This window comes from Sturnus vulgaris, chromosome 13, assembly GCF_052056855.1.
Source record: "Sturnus vulgaris isolate bStuVul1 chromosome 13, bStuVul1.hap1, whole genome shotgun sequence".
NCBI classification, from domain to species: Eukaryota; Metazoa; Chordata; class Aves; order Passeriformes; family Sturnidae; genus Sturnus; species Sturnus vulgaris.
Window position 1 is genome coordinate 2,124,108 of NC_142255.1, and position 26,684 is coordinate 2,150,791.

The 26,684-nt window shown below is 53.4% G+C and overlaps 1 protein-coding gene across 1 annotated transcript; it reads right to left on the minus strand.

Annotated features, from left to right (window-relative positions):
* Positions 1-1,209: 1,209 nt before the first annotated feature.
* STRA6 (signaling receptor and transporter of retinol STRA6) lies at positions 1,210-26,474 on the minus strand. The gene is made up of 18 exons (XM_088172313.1): positions 26,125-26,474; positions 21,773-21,929; positions 20,288-20,366; positions 19,296-19,381; positions 18,643-18,782; positions 16,114-16,280; positions 15,087-15,209; positions 13,970-14,037; positions 13,816-13,892; positions 12,899-12,960; positions 11,757-11,937; positions 9,739-9,814; positions 8,782-8,915; positions 6,933-7,050; positions 5,466-5,567; positions 4,290-4,453; positions 3,422-3,559; positions 1,210-1,979 (listed from the first exon to the last, which is right to left on the minus strand). Exons 2-18 carry the CDS (start codon positions 21,892-21,894, stop codon positions 1,801-1,803), a joined length of 2,016 nt encoding a protein of 671 aa, XP_088028439.1. The 5' UTR covers positions 21,895-21,929; positions 26,125-26,474; the 3' UTR covers positions 1,210-1,800.
* Between the last annotated feature and the right edge of the window lie 210 nt (positions 26,475-26,684).

Sequence of the window (26,684 nt, forward strand, 5' to 3'; positions counted from 1 at the left end):
AAAATCCTGGGATACCCCAAAATCCCACCCCTGCAGCAGCCCAGGAATGGACTGGACCCCAAAATCAGCTGGGAAAGCAGAGCCTGGAGCTCTCCAGCACCGAAATTCCAAATCCAGCCCGATTTTAGGGAAAAGTGGCAGCTGAGCTCTCTGTGGGGAGCTCCTGGATTCTCACAAATTTTATGGAATAAAAAAAGTGGCCTCGATAAAAGTTTTGGGTTCATTTCACCCAGGATCCGTTTTATCCCAGGAAATAGCAGGGATTTATTCCCAAAATGTCAGCTGGAATGGGGGTGTGGATTTAGGGTGTCCAAGGAACCACCAGGAAGGGGAAGAAAATCCCAAATCCCGCCCAGGGCGCTGCTGCTATCCCAGAAACCCCACAAATTCCATGGATCTCCAGGGAGCCCTGGGTGGGGCTGTGGAAACCGATCCCAAAATTCAGCCCCGCCCGTGGAGCTGACACGGATTTTTGGGATTTTTAAAGGGATTTTAGGAATTTAAAAGGGGATTTTAGAGATTTTTTTAAGGGGATTTTTTAAAAGGGATTTTAGGCTGCCTTTGGAGTCTCAGGGGTCGGGATGGACTGGGAGAGAATCCTGGGAAAAAGGAGGAAATCCCTTTGGGAGGAAATCCCTCCAAGGAAATCCCAAAGCATGGGAACCACGGAGGGTGCTGGGAACATTCCAAAGGGACGGATTGGCACCCTTTGGATTCTATGGGGAGCAGGTCTGGCCACTTCCAAGGAAATCCCAAAATTATCCTACAGCTCCACGCAGGGTGGGAGGAGAATTCCCAAGGGAAGGAATCTTGGAGTGTTTGGGATGGAAGGAGCCACCAGGACCCTGCTCTTTCCAGCCCAAAAGGTCGGGAATTGTGGGATTTAAGAGCAGGAAGAGGTGATCCAGCACCACCTCGTTCCCATCCCATTGATTTTTATCCCCAAAATTCCCCATTCTTGTTCACCCTCTTCCCAAAGCCGCGGTTTCGAGCCTTTCCCAAACTGTGGGAATGCGAAGGGAGAGGTTTTCCCATAAAAACCGCCCTAAAATGGGATCATGGATTAGATCCTGACATTCCCAGTGGGTGGAGCAGATCCCAAAATCTCTGTGGGGGAGGTCATCCCAACCATTCCCTGGATTCAGGGCCGGGATGGTCCCAAATCCTGCTGGAACCAGGAATATCCAAGGAAAAATGCACATTCGGGAGTAGGGATGAGGTATCTGTTTATTCCCCTCCCCCACATTTCCCAGGGAGGCTTTCCATGGATCCCAGCCCTGGAAAACCGTGGGATCACCACAAAACCGGGAATGGTAGAGGACAGGGAGCAGGGAGGGATTTGATCCTTCAAAAACTGGGGGAAAAAACCATCCCAGGAGTGGATGCAGAGCCCAGATGGAGCCGGGATGGGGAAGGGACAAGCTGGGAATGGGAATTCTGTCACAAGTGGAGCTCCAGGGATAATTCCTGGCGGTTGAGAATTCCTTCGGCTGGCTGAGGATCCTCCCATGCTCCTCTCCCAGATCTTTGGGAATTGTGCAGTGTTGCAAAAGCTGCTGAGAACCAGGCTCGCTGCAGGAGTGAATCCCAAAATATTTTCGGGATGCCGGGAGTGTTTTCCTCGGCTCGGCTCCAGGCCGGGCTCGGAGGCGTCACTTTGGGAGTGGCTCAGAGCAGATTTCGGGATAAACCCTTGGGGACAATCTGAAGGCTGCGACAGGGAGAGGGAAGAGCCCGAAATTCCCGCTGGGATAGACAGGGATGGGATGGGGGATGGGATGAGATGAAATTCCCGGGAATTCAGGGCCTGGGAATGCCGAGCTGGGCTCCATTGGCGGCGGGATCGGCCAGCGCGGTTTTTCGGGAAGCCGTCAGCGAAGGGTTGTGCAGGAGCGTGTAGGCCACCCACCAGCGAGCCCGGATCCGCCGGATCCGAGCTTTTCCCGGAGCAGGATGCTTGGGATGCATCAGCTGGAGTCCTGGAAGGAGATGGGAGCAGCAGGAAAAATATTCAGGGCCTGGAAAAGTGGGACAGGGATTGGGATGAGGTGCAGAGGGATGGGGTCCTTCTGGGAAAGGGGACACAGGAAGAGGCTGGGAAGGAATTCCTGGCTGAGATGGAATTCCCAAAGGAGATGTGGATACCTGGAAGTGTCCAGGGAAAGTTTGGAGAAGCCTGGGACAGGAAGGAGTCCCTGGCTGGGCTTTAAGGTCCCTCCCAACCCAAAGCATTCCAGGAATCCCGGATTCCAGCTCCAGCCCCATTTCCCTGGAGACATTGAGATCCCACAACACCCCAAAGAACCCCATCCCAACCCTGGAAAGGGATCAGCCCTGGGATGGATGGATGATGGATGATGGATGATGGATGATGGATGGATGATGGATGGATGATGGATGATGGATGATGGATGGATGATGGATGATGGATGATGGATGATGGATGATGGATGATGGATGATGGATGATGGATGATGGATGGATGATGGATGATGGATGATGGATGATGGATGATGGATGGATGATGGATGATGGATGATGGATGATGGATGGATGATGGATGGATGGATGATGGATGGATGATGGATGATGGATGATGGATGATGGATGATGGATGGATGATGGATGGATGATGGATGGATGGATGGATGATGGATGATGGATGATGGATGATGGATGATGGATGATGGATGGATGATGGATGGATGGATGATGGATGATGGATGGATGATGGATGATGGATGATGGATGGATGGATGATGGATGATGGATGATGGATGATGGATGGATGATGGATGGACGGATGATGGATGATGGATGATGGATGATGGATGATGGATGGATGATGGATGATGGATGATGGATGATGGATGATGGATGATGGATGATGGATGATGGATGATGGATGGATGATGGATGATGGATGATGGATGATGGATGATGGATGATGGATGGATGATGGATGATGGATGGATGATGGATGATGGATGATGGATGATGGATGATGGATGATGGATGATGGATGGATGATGGATGATGGATGGATGATGGATGGATGATGGATGGATGATGGATCCATGGAAGGATGCAGGGATGATGGATGATGGATGATGGATGGGTGGATGATGGATGATGGATGGATGGATGATGGATGATGGATGATGGATGATGGATGGATGATGGATGATGGATGGATGATGGATGGATGATGGATGGATGATGGATGATGGATGATGGATGATGGATGATGGATGATGGATGGATGATGGATGGATGATGGATGGATGATGGATGATGGATGGATGATGGATCCATGGAAGGATGCAGGGATGGATGGAGCTGTCTCCACACCCACCAGCGGTGCCATCAAGAGTTCTCCAAGGTCTCCCTCCCCCCATCCCCCTGTGTCCCCATGTCCCACCTTCCTCCAGGTGTGTGTCCCGGGGCGGTGCCGGTGCCTCGTGCCGGCCGGGCTGGAGCAGCAGGAAGCAGAAGGCTTTCAGCAGCGGGTGGCACTGGCTCACCTCCACCTTCAGGTAGTGGCAGTAGGTGTGGTACCCTGCGGGGACACCGCGCTCAGCGGGGACAGCATTCCCCATTCCCGCTGCCCCGGGAAGGATCCTGCTCTGCTTCCCGTGCTCCCGCAGTCCCAGCAGGAAAAGCCTGAGGACCCCTGAGGTCCCTGAGGTCCCTGAGGTCCCTGAGGTCCCTGAGGTCCCTTCCCCTGTATCCTGGGACATGAGGTGAAATCCCAAAGCTCAGCCCACTTTTTTGGGGATAAAAATTAGGACCCAGCCGGCACCACCTGCTCCAGGTGTTCCATTTCCAAGGGTTTGAAGTCACCCTCCATCCAGGAAAAACGGAGGAAGGCCCCAGGTCCCCTGAGGTCCCCTGAGGTCCCCTGAAGTCCCCTTCCCTTTACCTCGGGACACGAGGTGACCACTGGTGATACCCCAAAGGTCATTCCATATTTTTGGGGATAAAAAAGCCACACCAAGCAGGAATCAGGAGAAGCCACCTGCTCTCATCATCCCATTTACAAGCCACCCTCAATCCCAGCTGGAAAAACGGGGGAAAGCCTGAGGTGCCCTGAGGTCCCTGAAGTCCCCTGAGGTCCTTTCTTCTTTCTCCCAGGACATGAGGTGAAACTCAAAAGTCACCACTTGGGGTTTTTTTTCGGAATAAAAACGCAGGAATCAGGAGAAGCTCCAACATTTGAGGCCACCCTCCATCCCAGCAGCCCCAGTCCCCCTGCCAGGACCCCGCCGGTGGCACTGGGGCTGCCCCACCTGGGTCGAAGGTGTCGACGCCGCGGTGCAGCAGGCTGATGTCCAGCCGGCACAGGTGCACGGCGTTGTAGAGGCCCGAGATGACCACGCGCCAAACTGCGGCCAGGACGCCCACCAGGACGTTGGTGGGGAACAGCAGGAAGGTGACGATGTACAGGGCGCGCCTGCAAGGGCCACACATCCATGGGGTGGCGCTTCCAGGGAAAATTCTGGATAATCTCAACCTCCCGGCCCCGCCCGTGTCCGGATGAGGTGGCTCCATCCCGCTGGGAGAAGCCACCGCCCTCCCAGGACACTGGAGAAGTGTCAGGAGCTCCTTTTGTCCTTGGACATTGAGGAACCGGCCAAAATGGCGGCTTGGGATTTTGGGATGGAGGCCAGCAGCTCCAGGAGAGGGTCACTGTTCTGCCAGGAGGACACCTGGGTCCCTCTGTCACCTGGTCTGGGGTGGTGACACTATCCCTGAGTGGGTGGCCTGGGATGGACACCGGCTCCAGGAGAGTGTCACTGTCTTGCCAGGAGGTGGCACAGGACACTCTGTCACCCTGGTCTGGGGTGGTGACACCATCCCTGAGTGAGGGACATCTGCTGGTGGCCTGGGATGGACACCGGCTCCAGGTGAGTGTCACTGTTCTGCCAGGAGGACACCTGGGTCCCTCTGTCACCTGGTCGGTGATGACACCGTGTCTGAATGAGTGGCCTGGGATGGACACCGGTGCCAGGAAAGTGTCACTGTCCTGCCAGGAGGTGGCACAGGACACTTTGTCACCCTGGTCTGGGGTGATGACACCATCCCTGAGTGAGTGACATCTGCTGGTGGCCTGGGATGGAGGCCAGCAGCTCCAGGAGGGCGTCACTGTCCTGCCAGGGGGTGGCACAGGACACCTGGGTCCCTCTGTCACCCTGGTCCCGGGTGGTGACATCACGTGGGAATGAGGGACATCTGCCACCGGTGACCAGCCCCACCCAGCCAATCCCGAGGGATCTGGGCTTGCCCAGCCTTGGTGGAGCAGGGCCACCCTCGGCGGTGTCACCAAAATCCAGGCCACAACATCTGGAGAAACATCTGTGGGAGCCTGGGATTCCCGCCAAACCCGCACTGGGGACGATCAGGGACAATTGGGGACAATTGGGGATGACAGGGGACAGTTGGGGACAGTGTGGGTGTCCCTGTACCTGTTGGTGAGCTCCTGCTGCAGGGAATGCCGCTCCAGGAACTGGAAATGAGCCAGGAGATGCTGCACGAGCACGGCCACCACCAGGGTGAGCCAGAAGGGCCTGGAAGAGTGGGATGGACACCGGGAATGTCCCAAAACACCGGGAATGTCCCAAAACACTAGGAAACCCCCAAAATACTGGGAATGCCCCAAAACACCGGGAATGTCTCAAAACACCAGGAATGTCCCAAGGCACTGCCCTGGGCAGGAACCTCCACTGGCATTGGAAAAATCCCAGATGGAACATCCCAAACCCATCCAGGGCCATTCCAGCCCTTTCCAGCTCATCACGGCTTATGGGTGATCCCAAAGAGCAGGGTGGACACCAGGAATATCCCAAAATACTGGGAATGTCCCAAAAAACCAAGGATGTCCCAAAGCAGGAACTTTCAGCGGTGTTGGAAAAACCCCACATAGAGAATCCCAAACCCATCCAGGGCCATTCCTTGGGGTTTCCAGCTCACCACGGCTTCTGGATGATCCCAAAGAGCAGGGTAGACACCAGGAATGTCCCAAAGTACTGGGAATGTCCCAAAACACCAGGAATGTTCCAAAATACCATCCCAGGGACACCAGGAATGACCCAAAACACCGGGAATGTCCCAAAATACTGTGAATGTCCCAAAATACTGTCCCAGGCAGAAACTTCCAGTGGAGTTGGAAAAACCCCAAATGGAGCATCCCAAACCCATCCAGGTCCATTCCTTGGGGTTTCCAGCCCTTCCCGAGGGCTGGACACCAGGAATGTCCCAAAATACTGGGAATGTCCCAAAAAAACAGGGATGTCCCAAAGCAGGAACTTCCAGTGGTGTTGGAAAAACCCCAGATGGAACATCCTAAACACATCCAGGGCCATTCCTGCCCTTTCCAGCTCACCACAGCTTCTGGGTGATCCCAAAGAGCAGGATGGACACTGGGAATGTCCCAAAAAAACAGGGATGTCCCAAAGCACCATCCCAGACAGAAACTTCCAGTGGAGTTGGAAAAACCCCAAAGGGAGCATCCCAAACCCATCCAGGGCCATCCCTTGGGGTTTCCAGCCCTTCCCGAAAGCTGGACACCGGGAATGTCCCAAAATAGTGGGAATGTCCCAAAACACTGTCCCAGGGACACCGGGAATGTCCCAAAAAACCAGGAATGTCCCAAAACATCGTGCCAGGCAGGAACTTCCAGTGGAGTTGGAAAAACCCCAAATGGAGCATCCCAAACCCATCCAGGTCCATTCCTTGGGGTTTCCAGCTCACCACGGCTTCTGGGTGATCCCAAAGATCAGGGCAGACACCAGGAATGTCCCAAAATACTGGGAATGTCCCAAAATACCGTCCCAGGCAGGAACTTCCAGTGGTGTCAGAAAAACCCCAAATGGAACATCCCAAACCTGTCCAGGGCCATCCCTTGGGGTTCCCAGCCCTTCCCAAGGACTCACCACATGTTCCGGATGATCCCGAAGAGGGGGGAGCCGGTGCCGGCCTGGAGCGGGATCACCACCAGGAAGGTGAAGGCCACGGAGCAGAGGAAGAAAATCACCTGCTGGATCAGGAGACCTGGGAATGGGGACACGGAGAGGGAATCTGGCATGGGAAAATGGCTCTTCTTCCATAAATCCCATAAAAACGCCACCAGTGCCCCAAACAGCTCTGCATTCCCAATGGAGGTCCCCACAATTCCTGGGGGTGAAGATATTCCCTCCTTTTGGGGTCCCCAGGATGATCCAGGCTGGGATGGGGACAAGGAGCTCCCAGAATGCTCAGAGGACTGGAGGATCCCACAGCTTTTCCCATTCAAATATTTGGGATCCAGCCAAACCCAGGTATTGTCCCATCCCTTCCTCCTCTTTGAATTCCAAACCAAGTTTTTCCAGGTTTTTTCTACAATTTTCCCAATTATTTTTCCAGCTTTTCCCAATTCCCAACCATCCAATGTTGCCAAAAACCACCAGATACCGTTTGAGAAAAGGGGATAAAAACTGGGAATTGCCACTTAATCCTTAGGAAAATCGGGATTCCTCATCCCATGATCCCAAAATTCTGTTAACCAGGCATCATTGCATCCCTTCCTCCTCTTTGAATTTTCAACCTAATTTTTCCATTTTTTCCAGTTTTTTTTTTCCAATTTTCCCAATTATTTTTTCCATTTTTTTCCCAGTTCCCAACCATCCCCATGTTCCCAAAATTCACCAGATCCCATTTCATGAAAGGGGGATAAAATCCCTCCTGGAAATGGTGCAAAAACAGGGAATTGCCACTTAATCCTTAGGAAAATCAGGATTCCTCATGCCATGATCCCAAAATTCTGTTATCCTGGTGTCATCCACCCCTTCCTCCTCTTTGAATTCCAAACTAATTTTTCTATTTTTTTTTTTTTACAATTTTCCCAAATATTTTTCCAGCTTTTCCCAATTCCCAACCATCCAATGTTCCCAAAAACCACCAGTTCCCGTTTGAGAAAAGGGGATAAAATCCCTCCTGGAAATGGGGCAAAAATGGGGAATTGCTACTTAATCCTTAGGAAAATTGGGATTCCTCATCCCATGATTCCAAAATTCTGTTACCCTGGTGTCATCCCACCCATTCCTCCTCTTTGAATTCCCAACCCAATTTTTCCTTTTTTTTTCTTTTTTAAAAATTTCCCAATTATTTTTCCAGCTTTTCCCAATTCCCAACCATCCCCATGTTTCCAAAATTCCCCCCCAGATCCCGTTTGAGAAAAGGGAGATAAAATCCCTCCTGGAAATGGGGCAAAACCAGGGAATTGCTACTTAATCCTTAGGAAAATTGGGATCTTCCATCTCATGATCCCAAAATTCCGTTATCCAGGGGTCATCCTCCTCTTTGAATTCCCAACCCGATTTTTTCTAATTTTTTTTACAATTTTCCCAATTATTTTTCCAGCTTTTCCCAATTCCCAACTATCCCGATGTTCCCAAAATCCACCAGATCCAATTTAAGGAAAGGGGGAAAAACACCCTCCTGGAAATGGGGCAAAAATGGGGAATTTCCACTTAATCCTTAGGAAAATCAGGATTCCTCATCCCGTGATCCCAAAATTCCGTTATCCAAGAGTCATCCTCCTCTTTGAATTCCCAACCCAATTTTTCTATTTTTTTTACAATTTTCCCAATTCCCAACCATCCTCATGTTCCTGAAATTCCTGTCATCTCCCGTTTGAGAAAAGGGAGATAAAATCCCCCCTGGAAATGGGGCAAAAATGGGGAATTGCCACTTAATCCTTAGGAAAATTGGGATTCCTCATGCCATGATCCCAAAATTCCGTACCCAGGCAGGCGAAGGCCGCCTGGAAGCTGGAGAAGCCGATCCAGCAGACGACGGCTGCCCGGGAAGGGCGCAGGATGTGAGCCTTGGAAAACACGTCCAGCACGGCGCCCTGGTACAGCGCCCGCAGGTTGGACCTGGGAAAAATTCCGGGAATGGGGACACCGGGAATGGGCATGGGGACAGAGGGAATAGGGGTGGGAATGTTGGGAATGTTGGGAATGGGGGTTGGAATGTTGGGAATGGGGATGGGAACCTTGGGAATGTTGGTAATGGGGTTGGGAATGTTGGGAATGGAGTTGGGAATGTTGGGAATGGGGGTGGAGACACTGGGAATGGGGGTGGGGACAGTGGGAATGGGGATGGGGACAGTGGGAATGGGGGTGGGAATGGTGGGAATGGGGGTGGGAATGTCAGGAATGGGGGTGGAGACATTGGGAATGGAGTTAGGGACATGAAGAATGGGGACAGGGACATCGAGAATGGGGATAGGGACATTAGGAATGGGGATGGGGACATTGGGAATGGACATTGGGACAGTGGGAATGGGAATGTGGGGAATGGGGAAGGGAATATTGGGAATGGGGCTGGGAATGTCGGGAATGGGGATGGGGATGGAAAGTCGGGAATGGGCATAGGGACATGAGGAATGGGGACAGGGATATGAGGAATGGGGACAGGGACATGAGGAATGGGGTGGGGACATTGGGAATGGGGATGGAAATGTCGGGAATGGGGATGGGAATGCTGGGAATGGAGCTGGGAATGTCGGGAATGGGGCTGGGAATGTCGGGAATGGGGGTGGAGACATTGGGAATGGGGCTGGGAACATTGGGAATGGCGGTGAGGACAGTGGGAATGGGGATGGGAATGTTGGGAAGGGGCTGGGAATGTGGGGAATGTGGGGAATGTGGGGAATGTGGGGAATGTGGGGAATGTGGGGAATGGGCCCGGCCCCACCTGTGCATGCCGAGGCTCCGGAGCAGCATGGCACAGGTGAGCAGGCAGCACAGCACCAGCGAGCAGATGTAGCAGACTGAGAAAAAAACGGGAAAACATCCCTGGATTTGGGGCTGGGAATGGGGTTTTAGCGGGAATTGTGCCTTGGGATTGGCCCCCTGCCTCAGTTTCCCCTTCCTTCAGCTCCCAAGGGGGAACGGACGGGACAGAGGGAGGGAAAAGGGGAAGGGAAATCCAGGAAAATCCCTGGAGTGAGGTGGGATGGGCAGGGGGTGGGATGGGAGCCTTGGGTCAGAGGAGGGATGGAGGGAAAAAAACGGGATGAGAGAGGTTTGGGAATCCAGGAAAAGCCACAGAAATCTTCCTGGGAATTGGTGGGACCCCAAGGAAGGAGGGGGTGTCCCTGATGATCCTTTATCCCTGGAATTCCTCGATCCCTGAAATTCCCACATCACTGAAATTCCCTGATCCCTGTTGATTCTTTATCCTTGGAATTCCATGATCCCTGAAATTCCTTCATCCCTGAAATTCCCTCATCCCAGCTACTCCTTTATCCCTGGAATTCCCTCGTCCCTGATACTCCTTTATCCCTAATCCCTCATTCCCCCTATCCCTCATCCCTACTATTCCCTGATCCCTGAAATTCCCTCATCCCTGCTATCCCTCCATCCCTGAAATTCCCTGATCCCTTCTATCTCCCCTCCCTGCTATTCCTTCTTCCCTGCTCTTCCCTCATCCCCCATCCAAGGATTTCCACTCTCCAGGGATCCAGGGCCCATCTGTTCACTTCCAGCAGATTTCCAAGCCTGCAGCATCTGCTGCCTCTTCCCTCTGGCTCTTCCCTCTGGCTTTTCCCTCTGGCTCTTCCCAACGGCTTTTCCAGGAGTCTCTTCCCGCCTTGGCACGTGCCAGCCTGGCACAGCCCCATCCCTGCCAGCCGCTCCCAAAATCCCCCTGGAATCCTCTCAATCCTGTCCTTCAGGTCAGGAATACTCCAAAAATCCTCCCAGAATCTGCCCCATCCCATCCTCTGGGCCTGGAATCCTCCTAAAATTCCCCTGGAATCTGCCACCATCCCCCCAAAATCCCCCTGGAACCCTCCCAGTCCTTTCCTCCAGGTCAGGAATCCTTCAGAAATCCTTCCTGGAATCTGCTCCATCCCATCCTCTGGGCCAGGAATACTCCCAAAATCCCCACTGGAACAGTTTTCCTCTGGAAATCCCCCTGGAATCAGCCCCATCCCATTCTCTGGGCCAGGAATCCTCTGGAAATCCCTCTGGAATTTGCCCCCATCCCTGCCAGTGTACCCAAAATCCCCCTGGAATCAGCCCCATCCCATCCTCTAGGCCAGGAATCCTCCTGGAATCCCCTTGGAGTCCTTCCAGTCCCATCTTCTAGCCCAGGAATTATCTGGAAATCCCCCTGGAATTTGTCCCATCCCATCCTCCGGACCAGGAACCCCCCAGAATTCCCCTGGAACCCTCCCAATCCCATCCTCTGGACCAGGAATTCCTCAGAATCCTCCTGGAATCCCCCCAGTCCCATCCTCCAGACCAGGAATGCCCCAGAATTCCCTTGGAATCCTCCCAGTCCCATCCTCCAGACCAGGAATCCTCCAGAATCCCCCTGGAATCCCCTCAATCCTGTCCTTCAGGTCAGAAATCCTTCAGAAATCCTCCCTGGAATCTGCCCCATTCCATCCTCTGGGCCAGGAATCCTCCTAAAATCCCCCTGGAATCCTCCCAAGTCCTGTCCTCCAGGTCAGGAATCCTCCGAAAATCCTCCCCCCATCTGCCCCCATCCCATCATCCAGACAGGAATCCTCTGGAAATCCCTCTGGAATCTGCCCCATCCCATCTTCCCAAAATCCTCCTGGAATTTGTCCCATCCCATCCCATCCCATCCTCCGGACCAGGAATCCCCCAGAATCCCCCGGAATCCTCCCAATCTCACCCTCCAGACCAGGAATTTCTCAGAATTCCCACCCAAATCCCCCTCTGGAATGGTTGGGATCTCACCTTCCAGTGACCACAGGTAGTGGCGGACGGTGCCGAGCTCCTTTTCCATGTCCCCCGGCACGGCCGGATTTTCCGAGGGCACCAATCCGAACTGGACCAGCAGCACCACCACGTCCTTGGTCATTCCCGCCCGGACAATCTGGATGGTGGGGACAACGGCCACCAGGAGCAGCAGGGCCACCTGGGAGGACAGGAGATTCCGGGATTTATGGCTGGGATCCTGCGGGATTTATGGCTGGGATCCCGTGGGATTAGTGGCTGGGATCCTGCAGGACTGTGGGATTTATGGCTGGGATCCTGAGGGATTTATGGCTGGGATCCCGTGGGATTAGTGGCTGGGATCCTGCAGGACTGTGGGATTTATGGCTGGGATCCTGAGGGATTTATGGCTGGGATCCCGTGGGATTTATGGCTGGGATCCCGTGGGATTTATGGCTGGGACCCTGCAGGACTGTGGGATTTATGGCTGGGATCCTGCAGGATTTCGGGATTTATGGCTGGGATCCTGAAGGATTGCAGGATTTATGGCTGGGATCCTGTGGGATTTATGGCTGGGATCCTGCAGGATTGTGGGATTTATGGCTGGGATCCTGCAGGATTTCAGGATTTATGGCTGGGATCCTGTGGGGTTTTGGGATTTATGGCTGGGATCCTGCAGGATTGCAGGATTTATGGCAGGGATCCTGTGGGATTTATATCTGGGATCCCACTGGATTTCGGGATTCATGGTTGGGATCCTGCGGGATTGCAGGATTTATGGATCATATCCCTGCGGGATTGTGGGATTTACAGCAGGGATCCCACAGGTTTTACAGCTGGGAATCCCATGGGATTTCAGGATTTATGGATCGGATCCCGTGGGATGTTGGGATTTACAGCTGGGATCCCATGGGATTTCAGGATTTATGGATCGGATCCCGTGGGATGTTGGGATTTACAGCTGGGATCCCATGGGATTTTGGGATTTATGGCTCGGATCCTGTGGGATTTACAGCTGGGATCCCACAGGTTTTACAGCTGGGAATCCCATGGGATTTTGGGATTTACAGCTCGGCAGAGCCTCGGGAGTGCAGAATTCCAGAAGGAATTTCAATGGTGTGCCGATGACCCCCGGGATGCTCCTGGAATGTCCCCAGTGTCACCTGGTAGACGGCGATGACGGCCACGGTGAGGGACACCACCAGCTTCAGTGGGATCCGGAATCCTGGAGGGAAAAGCGGGAGAGGAGCTGGGATTTGAGATGGCACAGGGACAGCGGGGCAGGCTCAGGCTCCTGGGGAACGCCAGGATTCTCATTGGGAATTCCTGCTGGGAATGGATGGATGGCTCCACCCTGCTCTTCCAGAGGTGCCACCTCTTGTACCCTCCATGGGTGGGAACAGCCAGGAGTGGCTTCACATTCCCGGGATTTCATCCCCTCAATGCAGGAAAATTCTCTTCTCCAGCCCCAGCTGCTCCCGTCCTTCCCTGGCCAAGCTTTCCTGGGAAAACTGAGGCTGCCCCAAACTCCCTGCAATTGGGCCAGGACCATTCCCAGGATCCCTTTTCCATAGATTTGTGGGGTCTCCATGGGTTTTCCACCACTCCCCTTTTCTATGGATTTATGAGGTCTTCATGGGGTTCCCCTAATTCCCACCATTCCCAGGACCCCTTTTCCATGGATTTCTGGGGTCTTATGGGGTTCCCATCATTCTCATAACTCTCCTTTTCCATGGATTTATGGGATCTCCATGAGGTTCCCATAATTCCCATCCCTCCCAGGATCCCTTTTCCATGGATTTCTGGGGTCTCCATGGGGATCCCACCACTCCCCTTTTCCATGGATTTGTGGGGTCTCCATGACGTTCCCCTAATTCCCACCATTCCCAGGATCCCTTTTCCATGGATATATGGGGTCTCCATAGAGTTCCCATCACTCCCCTTTCCCATGAATTTAGGGGGTCTCCATGGGGTTCCCATCATTCCTAGGACCCCCTTTAAATGGATTTCCAACCTGGGATCTTGGGAATGATCCATAAATCCCAACCCCAACCGTTCCCGGGATTTTCCTGGTGCCCACCTTCCTCGGGAATGTAGATGTAGGAGCGCAGGTAGGAGCGGATCCGGGACCAGAGGCTCTCCTCGATCTTGGCCGAGCTGTGGGAGGTGGGAGAGGGTGACATTCCCGAATTTTGGGAATGGGATTTGCCAGGAATGGGAATTGCCATCCTTACCTCTCCTTCCGGCCCCGCTTGGACAGCACAGCCTTGAGGTACTTCCTGTAATAGCTTTTCCCGGGATTCTGGGAAAAAATGGATGGATTTGGGGAGGCAGAGCTTGCCTGGCCACGCCCTCATCCCAACGGGAATTTCCCAGCCCAGGATGGGATACAGAAAAGTGGGAATAATCCCTTCCCAAATCCCTCTGGAATTCCTCCAGGATCAGGAGGGGAACACGTGGAGATCCTGATCCCAATCCCAAACCCAATCCTGGGATATCAACGGAGAACCCCTAGCAGCAGGGCTGGGAGGGGAATGCAGAGCGATCCCAATCCCAATCCCAATCCTGATCCCAATCCCAATCCTGATCCCAATCGCAATCCCAATCCTGATCCCAATCCCAATCACAATACCTGTCCTTGTGATAGCAACAGAGAAACCCCAGCGCTGAGGCCAGGAGGGGAACACACAGAGATCCTGATCCTAATCCTGACTCAATCCCAATCCTGATCTCGATCCCGATCCCAAACCCAATCTTGATCCCAAACCAAATCCTGGGATAGCAACCCAGCTGAAGATGGGAGGGGAATGCAGAGCACTCCCTATCCCAATCCCCATCCCAATCAGGTTCTTGATCCCAATCCCGATCCCAGTTCTGATCCTGATTCCCATCCTGGTCCCATGCCAACCCTGATCCCAATCTTGACCCTGATCCCAATCAGACTCTCAATCCCAATCTCAGTCCTGATCCTGATCCCAATCTGCGTCTCAATCCCAATCCCAATCCTGATCCTGATCCTGATCTTGATTCTCGTCCTGGTCCCCATACCCACCCTGATCCCAGTCTTGATCCTGATCACAATCAAGCTCTCAATCTTGATTCTAATCCCAGTCCCATTCCCATTCCTGCTCCCATTCCCGTTCCCACTCCCTTTCCCTTTCCCATTCCCATTCTTTTTCCTGTTCCTGTTCCCGTTCCCGTTCCCATTCCCATTCCCGTTCCCATTCCCATTCCCGTTCCCATTCTCATTCCCATTCCCATTCCCATCCCCGTTCTTGTTCCCATCCCCATTCCTGTTCCCATTCCCGTTCCCGTTTCCCCGGGACGATCCCGAATTCCCGGTGTCCGTACCTGGGGCTCGGCGCTGTCCCCTCGGCGCAGGCTGCGCACGAGCAGTGCCGGGTACCAGAGACTGAGCAGGGACAGGGACAGCAGGATGGGGACATGGGACAGCAGGGAGTACAGCCTGTGGATCTGCCATGGGGACACGGGTCACTGCCACCACCCTGGGGACATGGGGACACTGCCACCACCCTGGGGACACTGCCACCATCCTGGGGACATGGGGACACTGCCACCACCCTGAGGACACTGTCACTACCCGGGGGACATGGGGACACTGCCACCACCCTGGGGTCACTGCTACCACCCTGGGGACATGGGGACACTGCCACCACCCTGAGGACACTGTCACCACCCTGGGGACATGGGGACACTGCCACCACCCTGAGGACACTGTCACCACCCTGGGGACATGGGACAGCAGGGAGTACAGCCTGTGGATATGCCATGGGGACACGGGTCACTGCCACCACCCTGGGGACATGGGGACACTGCCACCACCCTGAGGACACTGTCACCACCCGGGGGACATGGGGTCACTGCCACCACCCTGGGGTCACTGCTACCACCCTGGGGACATGGGGACACTGCCACCCCCCTGGGGACACTGCCACCATCCTGGGGACATGGGGACACTGCCACCACCCTGAGGACACTGCCACCACCCTGGGGACATGGGACAGCAGGGAGTAAAGCCTGTGGATCTGCCATGGGGACACGGGTCACTGCCACCACCCTGGGGACATGGGGGCACTGCCACCACCCTGGGGACAGTGCCACAGTCCCTGGGGAAACATGGCCAGTGCCACCACCTGAGCCAGGGGACACTGCAGGGACACGCTGGGAGCTGGCCAGGGAGCCACAACACCTCAGGGCCACTTAGGGAGGTGACAAGGGAGCCACGATCCCTCAGAGCCACCCCAGGGAGATGACAAGGGAGCCACAACTCCTCAGGGCCACGTCAGAAGGTGACAAGGTAGCCACAGCCCCTCAGGGCCACCCCAGGAAGACTCAGTGACACCTGAGGGCCACTCACCTTGGTGGCCAGGGGACACTGGAGGCGGTGGCTCAGGTGTGCGGCGCAGTGAGCCCAGGCCAGCAGCGCTCCGGCCGCGTAGCCCAGGCGGTGCCGGGGGCCAGCGCAGGCCAGCAGGGGCGAGTAGAAGAGTGGGTAATAGAACAGAGCCAGGATCTTCCAGAACTCTGGAAAAACGGGGAAAAGATCGGGATTTGGGTTGGCATGGGGACAGGATGGGGATTGGGATTGGGATTGGGAACAGTAACAGGATTGGGATTGAGATGGGAATTGAGAGCCTGATTGGGATTGAGATTGGGATCAGGGTTGGCATGGGAACCAGGATGGGAATCAGGATCAGGATCTGGATCAGGATTGGGATTTAGAGTTTGAGATTGGGATCGAGATTGGGATTGGGATTGGCATGGGGACCACGATGGGAATCAGGGTCAGAATTGGGATTGGGATTGGAATTGGGAATGAGAGCCTGATTGGGATCGGGATCAGGGTTGGCACAAAGACCAGGATGGGAATCAGGATGGGGATTAGGCTTGAGAGACTGATTGGGAACAGGATCAGGATTGAGATTGGGATCGAGAGGCTCGTTGGGATCAGGATCAGGACTGGGATCAGGGTCGGCATGGGGACAGGATGGGAATCAGGAACGGGATCGGGATCAGGATTGGGATTGGGATTGGGATTCAGACACTGATTGGGATCAGGATCAGGACTGAGATTGGGATTGAGAGCCTGATTGGGATCAGGGTTGGCATGGGGACCAGGATGAGAATTAGGATCAGAATTGGGATTGGGATTGTGAGCCTGATTGGGATCAGTATCGGGACTAGGATCAGGAGCGCTCTACGTTCCCCTCCCATCTCCAGCACTTGAGGTTCTGCGTTGTTATCCCAGGATTGGGTTTGGGATCGGGATTGTGTTTGGGATCAGGTTTGGGGTTGGGATAGGGATTATGTTTGGGATCGGGATCAGGATCGGGATTGTGTTTGGGATTGGGTTTGGGATCGAGATTGTGTTTGGGATTGGGATCAGGATTGGGATTGTGTTTGGGATGGGGATGGTGTGTGGGATGGGGTTGATCCTGGTGTCGGGGGCGTGGTGACCCCCGTGTGGTGACCCCGGCGTGGTGACCCCGGTGCGGTGTCAGGGGTGTGGTATCGAGGACGCCGTGTCAGGGGCGTGGTGTCCCCAGTGTGGTGGCCTCGGTGTGGTGACCCCATTGCCATGTCCCCATTGCCGTGTCCCCATTGCGGTGTCCCCATCGCCGTGTCCCCGGTGCAGTGTCCCCATTTCCGTGTCCCCGTTGCCATGTCCCCAGTGTGGTGTCCCCATTGCCGTGTCCCCATTGCCATGTCCCCATTGCCGTGTCCCCATTGCCGTGTCCCCATTGCCATGTCCCCATTGCTGTGTCCCCATTGCGGTGTCCCCATTCCCATGTCCCCATTGCCATGTCCCCATTGCCGTGTCCCCATTGCCGTGTCCCCGTTGCTGTGTCCCCATTGCCATGTCCCCATTGCCATGTCCCCATTGCCATGTCCCCATTGCCGTGTCCCCATTGCGGTGTCCCCATTCCCATGTCCCCATTGCCATGTCCCCATTGCCGTGTCCCCATTCTGGTGTCCCCGTTGCCGTGTCCCCGTTGCCGTGTCCCCATTGCCGTGTCCCCGTTGCCGTGTCCCCATTGCCGTGTCCCCGTTGCCGTGTCCCCATTCTGGTGTCCCCGTTGCCGTGTCCCCGTTGCCGTGTCCCCATTTCCGTGTCCCCATTGCCGTGTCCCCATTGCCGTGTCCCCATTCTGGTGTCCCCGTTGCCGTGTCCCCATTGCAGTGTCCCCATTGCCATGTCCCCATTTCCGTGTCCCCATTGCCGTGTCCCCATTCTGGTGTCCCCATTGCCGTGTCCCCGTTGCCGTGTCCCCATTCTGGTGTCCCCGTTGCCGTGTCCCCGTTGCCGTGTCCCCATTGCCGTGTCCCCATTGCCGTGTCCCCATTCTGGTGTCCCCATTGCGGTGTCCCCGTTGCCGTGTCCCCATCGCCGTGTCCCCGGTGCAGTGTCCCCGTTTCCGTGTCCCCGTTGCCATGTCCCCAGTGTGGTGTCCCCATTGCAGTGTCCCCGTTGTGGTGTCCCCATTGCCGTGTCCCCATTGCCATGTCCCCATTTCCGTGTCCCCATTGCGGTGTCCCCGTTCCCGTGTCCCCGTTGCCGTGTCCCCATTGCCGTGTCCCCATTGCCGTGTCCCCGTTGCCGTGTCCCCATTTCCGTGTCCCCATTTCCGTGTCCCCGTTGCCGTGTCCCCGTTGCCGTGTCCCCATTTCCGTGTCCCCATTGCCGTGTCCCCATTTCCGTGTCCCCATTTCCGTGTCCCCATTGCCGTGTCCCCATTTCCGTGTCCCCATTTCCGTGTCCCCATTGCCGTGTCCCCGTTGCCGTGTCCCCGTTGCCGTGTCCCCGTTGCCGTGTCCCCATTGCCGTGTCCCCGTTGCCGTGTCCCCGTTGCCGTGTCCCCGTTGCCGTGTGGGTGTCTGTGCTCACCGCGGGCTCCGGGGGCCGTGTTGGTGGCGAGGGGCAGCGGTTCCTTGTCCAGCACGAGCTGGCACAGCGACGAGAACAGGATTCCCAGCACGGCGGCCGCCAGGCCCCGATTCCCATCCTCCTCCAGGAAATTCCCGGGGCTGCAGGGAATCCCGGAGGGGATCAGCGGGGTTTGGGAATTCCGAGGTGTTTCCCAGGAGGGATCAGCGGGATTTTAGGAATTCTGAGCCATTTCCAAGGAAGGATCAGTGGGATTTGGGGAATTCAGAGATGTTTCCAAGGAGGGATCAGCGGGATTTGGGAATTCTGGGCTCTCTCCAGGGAGGGATCAACAGGACTTTAGGAATTCCAAGCTCTTTCCTGGAAAGGATCAATGGGATCCAATTTGGGGAATTCTGAGCCCTTTCCAACTAGGGATGAGTGGGATTTTGGGAATTCTGAGAAGTTTTCAGGGAGGGATCAGCAGGATTTGGGGAATTCTGGGCTCTCTTCTAGGAGGGATCAGCGGGATTTTGGGAATTCCAAAACCTTTTCAAGGACAGTTGAGCAGGATTTTGGGAATTCCGAGCTCTTTCCGAGGGGAGATCATGGGATTTGGGGAATTCTGAGCCCTTTCCAAGGGGGGATCAGTGGCATTTGGGGAATTCCAATACCTGAGCAATCCTGGGACGCCGTTCCAGCAGTTCTGGTAAAGTCGGCGACGCTTGACCAGGAAGGACAAGGCCAGGATCACGGCCAGCTGGGAAAAGGATGGGAAATCCATGGAAAAGGGGTCCTGGGAATGGTGGGAACTCATGGAGACCCCATAAATCCATGGAGTCCTAGGAATGATGGGAATTCCATGGAAACCCCATAAATCCATGGAAAAGTGGAATGGTGGGAACCCCATGGAGATCCCACAAATCCATGGGAAAGGGGTCCTGGGAATGATAGGAATTCCATGAAGACCCCATAAATCCATGGAGTCCTGGGAATGATGGGAATTCCATGGAGACCCCACAAATCCATGGAAAAGTGGAATTGGGGGAACCCCATGGAGATCCCACAAATCCATGGAATCCTGGGAATGATGGGAATTCCATGGAGACCCCACAAATCCATGGAAAAGTGGAATGGTGGGAACCCCACGGAGACCCCACAAATCCATGGAAAAGGAGAGTGATGGGAACCTCATGGAGACCCCATAAATCCATGGAAAAGGGGTCCTGGGAATGAGGGGAATTCCATGGAAACCCCATAAATCCATGGAAAAGGGGTCCTGGGAATGATGGGAATTCCATGGAGACCCCATAAATCCATGGAGTCCTGGGAATGATGGAAATTCCATGGAAACCCCATAAATCCATGGAAAAGGAGTCCTGGGAATGCTGGGAATTCCATGGAAACCCCATAAATCCATGGAAAAGGGGTCCTGAGAATGATTCAGGAGGAATTTTGGAATTCTCGTCCCACAGGGAACCAAAATCCCAGAAATCAGGAAATTCTGGGATGGTTTAGGTGGGAAAATTCATCCAAGATGGAGCCCGGCCCGAAATCCAATCCGTGGATTCCAGGTGAGGAATGGAATGTGGGAATGTGGGAATTTTTTTGGTTTTTTTCCCAAAAAATTTGGGATAGGAATGGGGATTTTGGGGCGGATACTCACGGAAATGGGAGCCATGATGGTGTGGTACATCCGGGGGGAAATTGTGGGGTGACATTCCGGGATCGCTTCGGGGAAAAGGCTGGAAAAAATGGGAAAAATCCCGGATTTTGGTGGGGTTTTAACCCTAAAAGGGCTGAGGAAAAAATGATGGAAAAATGGGGAAAATTCCCAGATTTTGGTGGGTTAATCCTAAAAGGGCTGAGGAAAATGATGGGAAAACGAAAAAAACCTCAGTTTTGGGGTTAACCCTAAAAGAGCCAGGGAAAAATGATGGAAAAATGGGAAAAATCCCAAATTTTGTGGTGTTTTAACCCTAAAAGGACTTGGAAAAAATGATGGGAAAAATCCCAGATTTTGATGGGGTTTTAAGCCTAAAAGGGCTGGGGAAAAATGATGGAAAAATGGGAAAAATCCTGGATTTGGGATTAATTCCAAAAGGGCTGGAAAAAAACCCGAGTCCCATAAATCCCCTGTGGGAATCCCTAAATCCCATAATTTATAGGGAAAACCCCTGAATCCCATAAATCAGGAGTGAGAATCCCTGGATCCCATAAATTCCTGTGGAAAACTCCTATATCCCATAATTTATAGGGAAAACTCCATCCAAGCCCTTCCCAAACCCCACAATTCCAATAGGATGGGAGCAAGGAAGGGTCCCAGAGGAAAATTGGGATTTTCCAGGCATCCCAAAAATTCCTGCTGTCCCCAAATGTTTATAGGGTCAGGATTTCCCTATGGGAATTCTCTCATCCTTGAGAATGGGAATTTAACCAGGACACAAAATTCTGGGATTTTTAGAGGGGCCAAAAATCCAGGAATAAATCAAGGAATGAAGGGACCGGCCCCAAAAATTCCAGGGCCAAAAAATCTGGGAATAAATCTGGGAATGATGGGATTGATGCCCCCAAAAATCTCAGGATTTTCAGAGGGGTCAAAAATCTGGGAATAAATCTGAGAATGGTAGGGCCAGCCCCAAAAAATCTGGGAATAAATCTGGGAATGACAGGGCCGACCCCAAAAATTCCAGGCCCAAAAATCCAGGAATAAATGAAGGAATGAAGGGGCTGACCCCAAAAATTCCAGGGCCAAAAAATCTGGGAATAAATCAGGGAATGATGGGGCCAGCCCCAAAAATTCCAGGGCCAAAAAATCTGGGAATGATGGGATTGATGCCCCAAAAAATCCCGGGATTTTCAGAGGGGCCAAAAATCTGAGAATAAATCTGGGAATGATGGGAAGAAATCAGGGAATGAAGGGGCCGACCCCAAAAATTCCAGGACCAAAAATCCAGTAATAAATCAAGGAATGACAAAGCCAACCCCCAAAAAATTCCAGGATTTTTTAGAGGGCCAAAAATCTGGGAATAAATCATGGAATGATCAAAAAAAATCCAGGATTTTCTGAAAGGCCAGAATTCCAGGATTTGCTCCATGGGAAAGGGACAATTTTGGGGACACTTTTGGGGACACATTTGGGGACACTCACTCATCCCGGGGCGTGGATTCCGTGGATTCGTAGATGTACCAGTCGGATCCCAGATCCTCATCCAGGAAAATTCCCGGTTCCAGGGGGGAATCCCGAATTCCAGAGGAGCTGTTGGAGGCCATGGCCACCCCCTCCCCCTTCAGGATCCCTGTGAGTGCTGGAAAAGTGGGAAAAACGGCGAGAAAAGTGGGAAAAACGGCAGGAAAAGTGGGAAAAACGGCAGGAAAAGTGGGAAAAACGGCAGGAAAAGTGGGAAAAATGCTGGGAAAAGTGGGAAAAAAGCCGGGGAAAGTGGGGAAAATTCTGGGAAAAGTGGGGGAAACACCAGGAAAAGTGGGGGGAAACTCCTGGAAAAGTGGGGAAAAAGCCGGGAAAAGTGGGGAAAATTCTGGGAAAAACAGGATGGGGGCTGTAAAAGTGAGGAAGTCTGGGGAAAGTGGTGAAACTCCTGGAAAAGTGGGAAAAACGCCAGGAAAATTGGGAAAAACGGCAGGAAAAGTGGGAAAAAATCACAGGAAAAGTGGGGAAAAACACGAGGAAAAGTGGAAAAACGCCGGGGAAAGCCGGGAAAATAGGGGAAAATGCCGGGAAAAGTGGGATGGGCGCTGTAAAAGTGGGGAAAAGTCTGGGGCAAGTGGGGAAAACTCCCGGAAAAGTGGGAAAAATGCCGGGAAAAGTGGGAAAAAAACCGGGAAAATAGGGGAAAATGCCGGGAAAAGTGGGGGGAAACTCCAGGAAAAGTGGGGGAAATGCTGGGAAAAGCGGGATAGGGGCTGGAAAAGCGGGAGAGAAGCTGGGAAAAGTGGGATGGGGGGGCTGGAAAAGTGGGAAAAACCCCGGGAAACGTGGGAAAAATGCCGGGAAATGTACCCGGAAAAGCAGGATGGGGGCTGGAAAAGTGGGGAAAAACGCCGGGAAAAGTGGGAGAGGAGCTGGGAAAATTGGGAAAGCACCGGGAAAAGCGGCCTGGAGGATGGAAAAGTGGGAAAAAGGCCGGGAAAATGAGGCTGGAGGTGCCGCTCCCGGCGGGTTTGATCCCAAAATCCCGGCGGAATTCCAACTTTTCCCTGGAGCTGGGGGAGGGACGGTCCCGAGGGATCCCGGAGCCGCTCGCAGCCTTTGTTTGGGTTTTCCAAGGAATTTTTAGGGCTGGAAAAGCGGTGCAAAGGTCGCGGCTGGGGAGGGGCGGGAGCGGCGCTGTCCCCAAAGTGTCACCAGCGGGGACAGCGCCAGCCGGGAATTGTCCCCAGTCCCAGCCGGGAATTCCGGCAGAAACACAAAATGTCCCCAAATGTCACCTGCGGGGACTGGGGACACTCCAGGACTTGGGGACACCCCGGGATTTGGGAACAGCCCAGGCACAGCTCGGGGGACATTGGGGACATCCTGGGAAAAGCCTCGGGGACATCCCAGGATTTTGGGGACACGGCTCAGGAATGTCCCCAGTGTCCCCAGAGATGCCAGGGGACAGCTGGGGGTGGCTCTGCTCCAGGGCTGGAATTCCCTGGGGATTGGAATTTGGATGTGGGTTGGGGTTGGGATTTGGATTGGGATTGGGATTGAGGTTGGGGTTGGGATTTGGTTTGGGATTGATCCAAGAGATCCCTGCAGCTGTCACATACCAGTGTCACTGTCACCACTGGTCACATTTCCCAGGGATTTCCTCCAGGCCAGGATGGAAATTTTGGGATTTGCACCTTCCTTCCCAAAACTCCACCAGGAATGAGATCCCCACCAATGGTTCTTGCCAGGGTGTTCCCATCATCTCATGGGATTGGGATCCCAGAGATCCCAGATCCCACAAATTTTAGATCCCATCCCAAATCCCAGATCCCATCCCAGATCCCTGTTTGGAATCCCAGTGATTCCAGATCCCACAAATCCCAAATCCCATCCCACATCTCAGCAATCTCAAATCCCAGCAATTCCAAATCCCAAATCCCAGTTTGGGATCCCAGCGACCTCAAACCCCATTCCCAAATCCCAAATCTCAGTGATCTCAAATCCCAGTTTGGGATCCTAGTAACCCCAAATCCAAGTTTGGGATCTTAGCAATTCCAGATCCCATCCCAAAGCCCATCCCGGGTTCGGGAATGGCGTTTGGGATTTGGGAATGGGATTTGGGATTTAGGAATGGGGATTGGGAGTTGGGAATGGGACTTGGGATTTAGGAATGGGCTTGGGGTCTGGGAATTGGATTTGCGATTTGGGGTTTGGGATTTAGGAATGGGGTTTGGGATTTGGGAATTGGATTTGGGATTTGGGATTTAGGAATGGGGTTTGGGATTTGGGAATGGGATTTGGGAGCTGGGAATGGGGTTTGGGTTATGGGAATTGGATTTGGGATTTGGGATTTGGGATTTGGGATTTGGGATTTGGGAATGGGGTTTGGGATTTGGGATTTGGGGTTTGGGGTTTGGGAGTTCCCGATTTTTTCAGATCCCAGGGAATGTTTCATTCCCAATTTTCCGGCCTCTGGAGCGCTTGGGCCAACGGAAATTGTCCCTGCCCATGGAATCGAATCCCTGAGCTCCTTCCTGACTCCCAAAATCCCAAAAAAACCCAGGTTAGAACAGCAAAATCCCAGCAGGATCCGCGTTCCCGGCCGGGCCCGTCCCAGTCCAGGATTTTCTTTGGAATCCGATCCCTCTGCTCCTCTCCGTGACCCCTCCGGGCTCCATGGAAACTCCTGCCCATCCCTCATCCCGCTCCGCCAGGAATCCCAGAAAAATCCAGGAATGGCATCCAGAATTCCCAATTCCTGAAATAAATCCAGGAATAGCAGCCAGAATTCCCAGATCCAGGAATCAAACCGGGAATGGGATCCAGAATTCCCAATTCCTAAAATAAAACTGGGAATGAGATCAAGCAGGGAATTCCCAGATCCTGAAATAAATCCAGGGATGGGATCCAGGAGGGAATTCCCAATCACTGAAATAAATCCGGGAATGGGATCCAAAATTCCCAATTCCTGAAATAAATCCGGGAATGGGATCCAGGAGGGAATTTCCAGCTCCTGGAATAAAACCAGGAATGGGATTCAGAATACTCAATTCCCAAAATAAATCTGGGAATGGGATCCAGAATTCCCAATCACTGAAAGAAATCCGGGAATGGGAAAGAGAGTTCCCAATTCCCAAAATAAATCTGGGAATGGGATCCAGGAGGGAATTCCCAGATTCCAATCCCGGTTTTTTTGTTAAATAAAAACAATCAAGATTTCATTCCAGGATTTTCCAGGGAATGCTGGGACTGGTGAGTTGGGATCATCCGGATTTCCTTTAATTCCCATTCCCGATCCCTGCAAATCCTACAAATGGATTTAGGAGCTCCAGTCCCACTCCGAAAGGTCCCAAATTCCACGATCCAACCCCAAAATGTTCCTAAAAAAGTGGTTTGGGAGCTTTTGGGATTATCCGGATTTCCTTGAATTCCATTCCTGCAAATCCCAACAATGGGTTTGGGAACTGAGAATGGGATTTAAAAACTGGGAACGGGGTTTGGGATTTGGGAATGGGGTTTGGGAACTGGGAATGGGGTTTAAAAACTGGGAATGGGGTTTGGGATTTGGGAATGGGGTTTGGGAACTGGGAATGGGGTTTAAAAACTGGGAATGGGGTTTGGGAACTGGGAATGGGGTTTGGGATTTGTGAATGGGATTTGGGAACTGGGAATGGGGTTTAAAAACTGGGAATGGGGTTTGGGAACTGGGAATGGGGTTTGGGAACTGGGAATGGGGTTTAAAAACTGGGAATGGGGTTTGGGAACTGGGAATGGGGTTTAAAAACTGGGAATGGGGTTTGGGAACTGGGAATGGGGTTTGGGATTTGTGAATGGGATTTGGGAACTGGGAATGGGGTTTAAAAACTGAGAATGGGGTTTGGGAACTGGGATTTGGGGATCTGGTGGGTTCATCCCAAGGGATTGAGGAGCTCATGGAGCCGCTTTTTCCCAACCCCGTTCCTGATCCCATCCCAAAATCCCCGCGGTTCCCCCGTTCCCACAATCCCAAAACCTGATCCCGGGATTCTGCATCCCCCAGGGAAGAGAAAACCGGGAGTGAAATCCCTGCGGGGGGGCGGAATTTGGGATTTTTGGGAATTCCCGCAACCCCCCAGGGCAGGATTTGGATCCGCTGGGGATGAAATCCCTGCTGGGGGGGCGGAATTTGGGATTTTTGGGATTTCCCTGATGCTGGAATGCCGCAGCCCCCAGAGAAAGGGAACGAGGGGATTTGGGGGAATTTCGGGGCAGGATTTGATCCCGAATTCCCACCCCGGAGCAAAAAACCAAAAAAACGAATCCCACAAAAGGGGGAGGGAAAAGAAGGAAAAATCCCAAATCCAAGTTACCTTTTCCTTCCTTCCTTCTTCCCTCCCTTCCGGCCGCGCCTGGAATTCCCTCTGGAATTCGGGGGGCGAGCTCGGGAAGCCGCGGAAAGTCCTCCGGGAACTTTGGGAACTTTGGGAAAACTTTGGGAACTTTATCCCTTCCATGGCCCGGGGCCACCCGCGGGGCTTTAGGGATTTCGGCTCCTCTGGGGGGAGGAGGCGGCTCCGAGCTTTTCCCGGGATTTGGGAGCTGCTGGCATGGACTGGGAACGGCGGGAATGGGATGGGAACTTTTGGGATCGAGAGCAGCCGGAGCTGAGCCCGATCCTCCCCCCCAGATCCCACAAATGTATTGGGATTTATTGGGATTTATTGGGATTTATTGGGATTTATTGGGATTTATTGGGATTTATTGGGAAATTGGGGAAAAACATCCCTGGGATAGTGGGGCAAGTGCAGGGGGAGCTGAGCTGGATCCTTTCCCCAAATCCCACGGATTTTTTGGGATTTTTTGGGAATTTGGGGCCAAACCTTCTTGGGATGGAGAAGGAAGTGCAGGGGGAGCTGAGCTGGATCCTTTC

What these genes read in the sequence shown, in the direction of transcription:
- STRA6 (XM_088172313.1), bottom strand. Translation starts at nt 21,894, where the DNA reads ATGGCCTCCAACAGCTCCTCTGGAATTCGGGATTCCCCCCTGGAACCG. An exon ending in CCATCATGGCTCCCATTTCC is followed by an intron (nt 19,382 to 20,287) that starts GTGAGTATCCGC and finishes TCCTTTTCCCAG; the next exon opens with CTGGCCGTGATCCTGGCCTT. An exon ending in CAGCAGGAGCTCACCAACAG is followed by an intron (nt 4,454 to 5,465) that starts GTACAGGGACAC and finishes TGGCCCTTGCAG; the next exon opens with GCGCGCCCTGTACATCGTCA.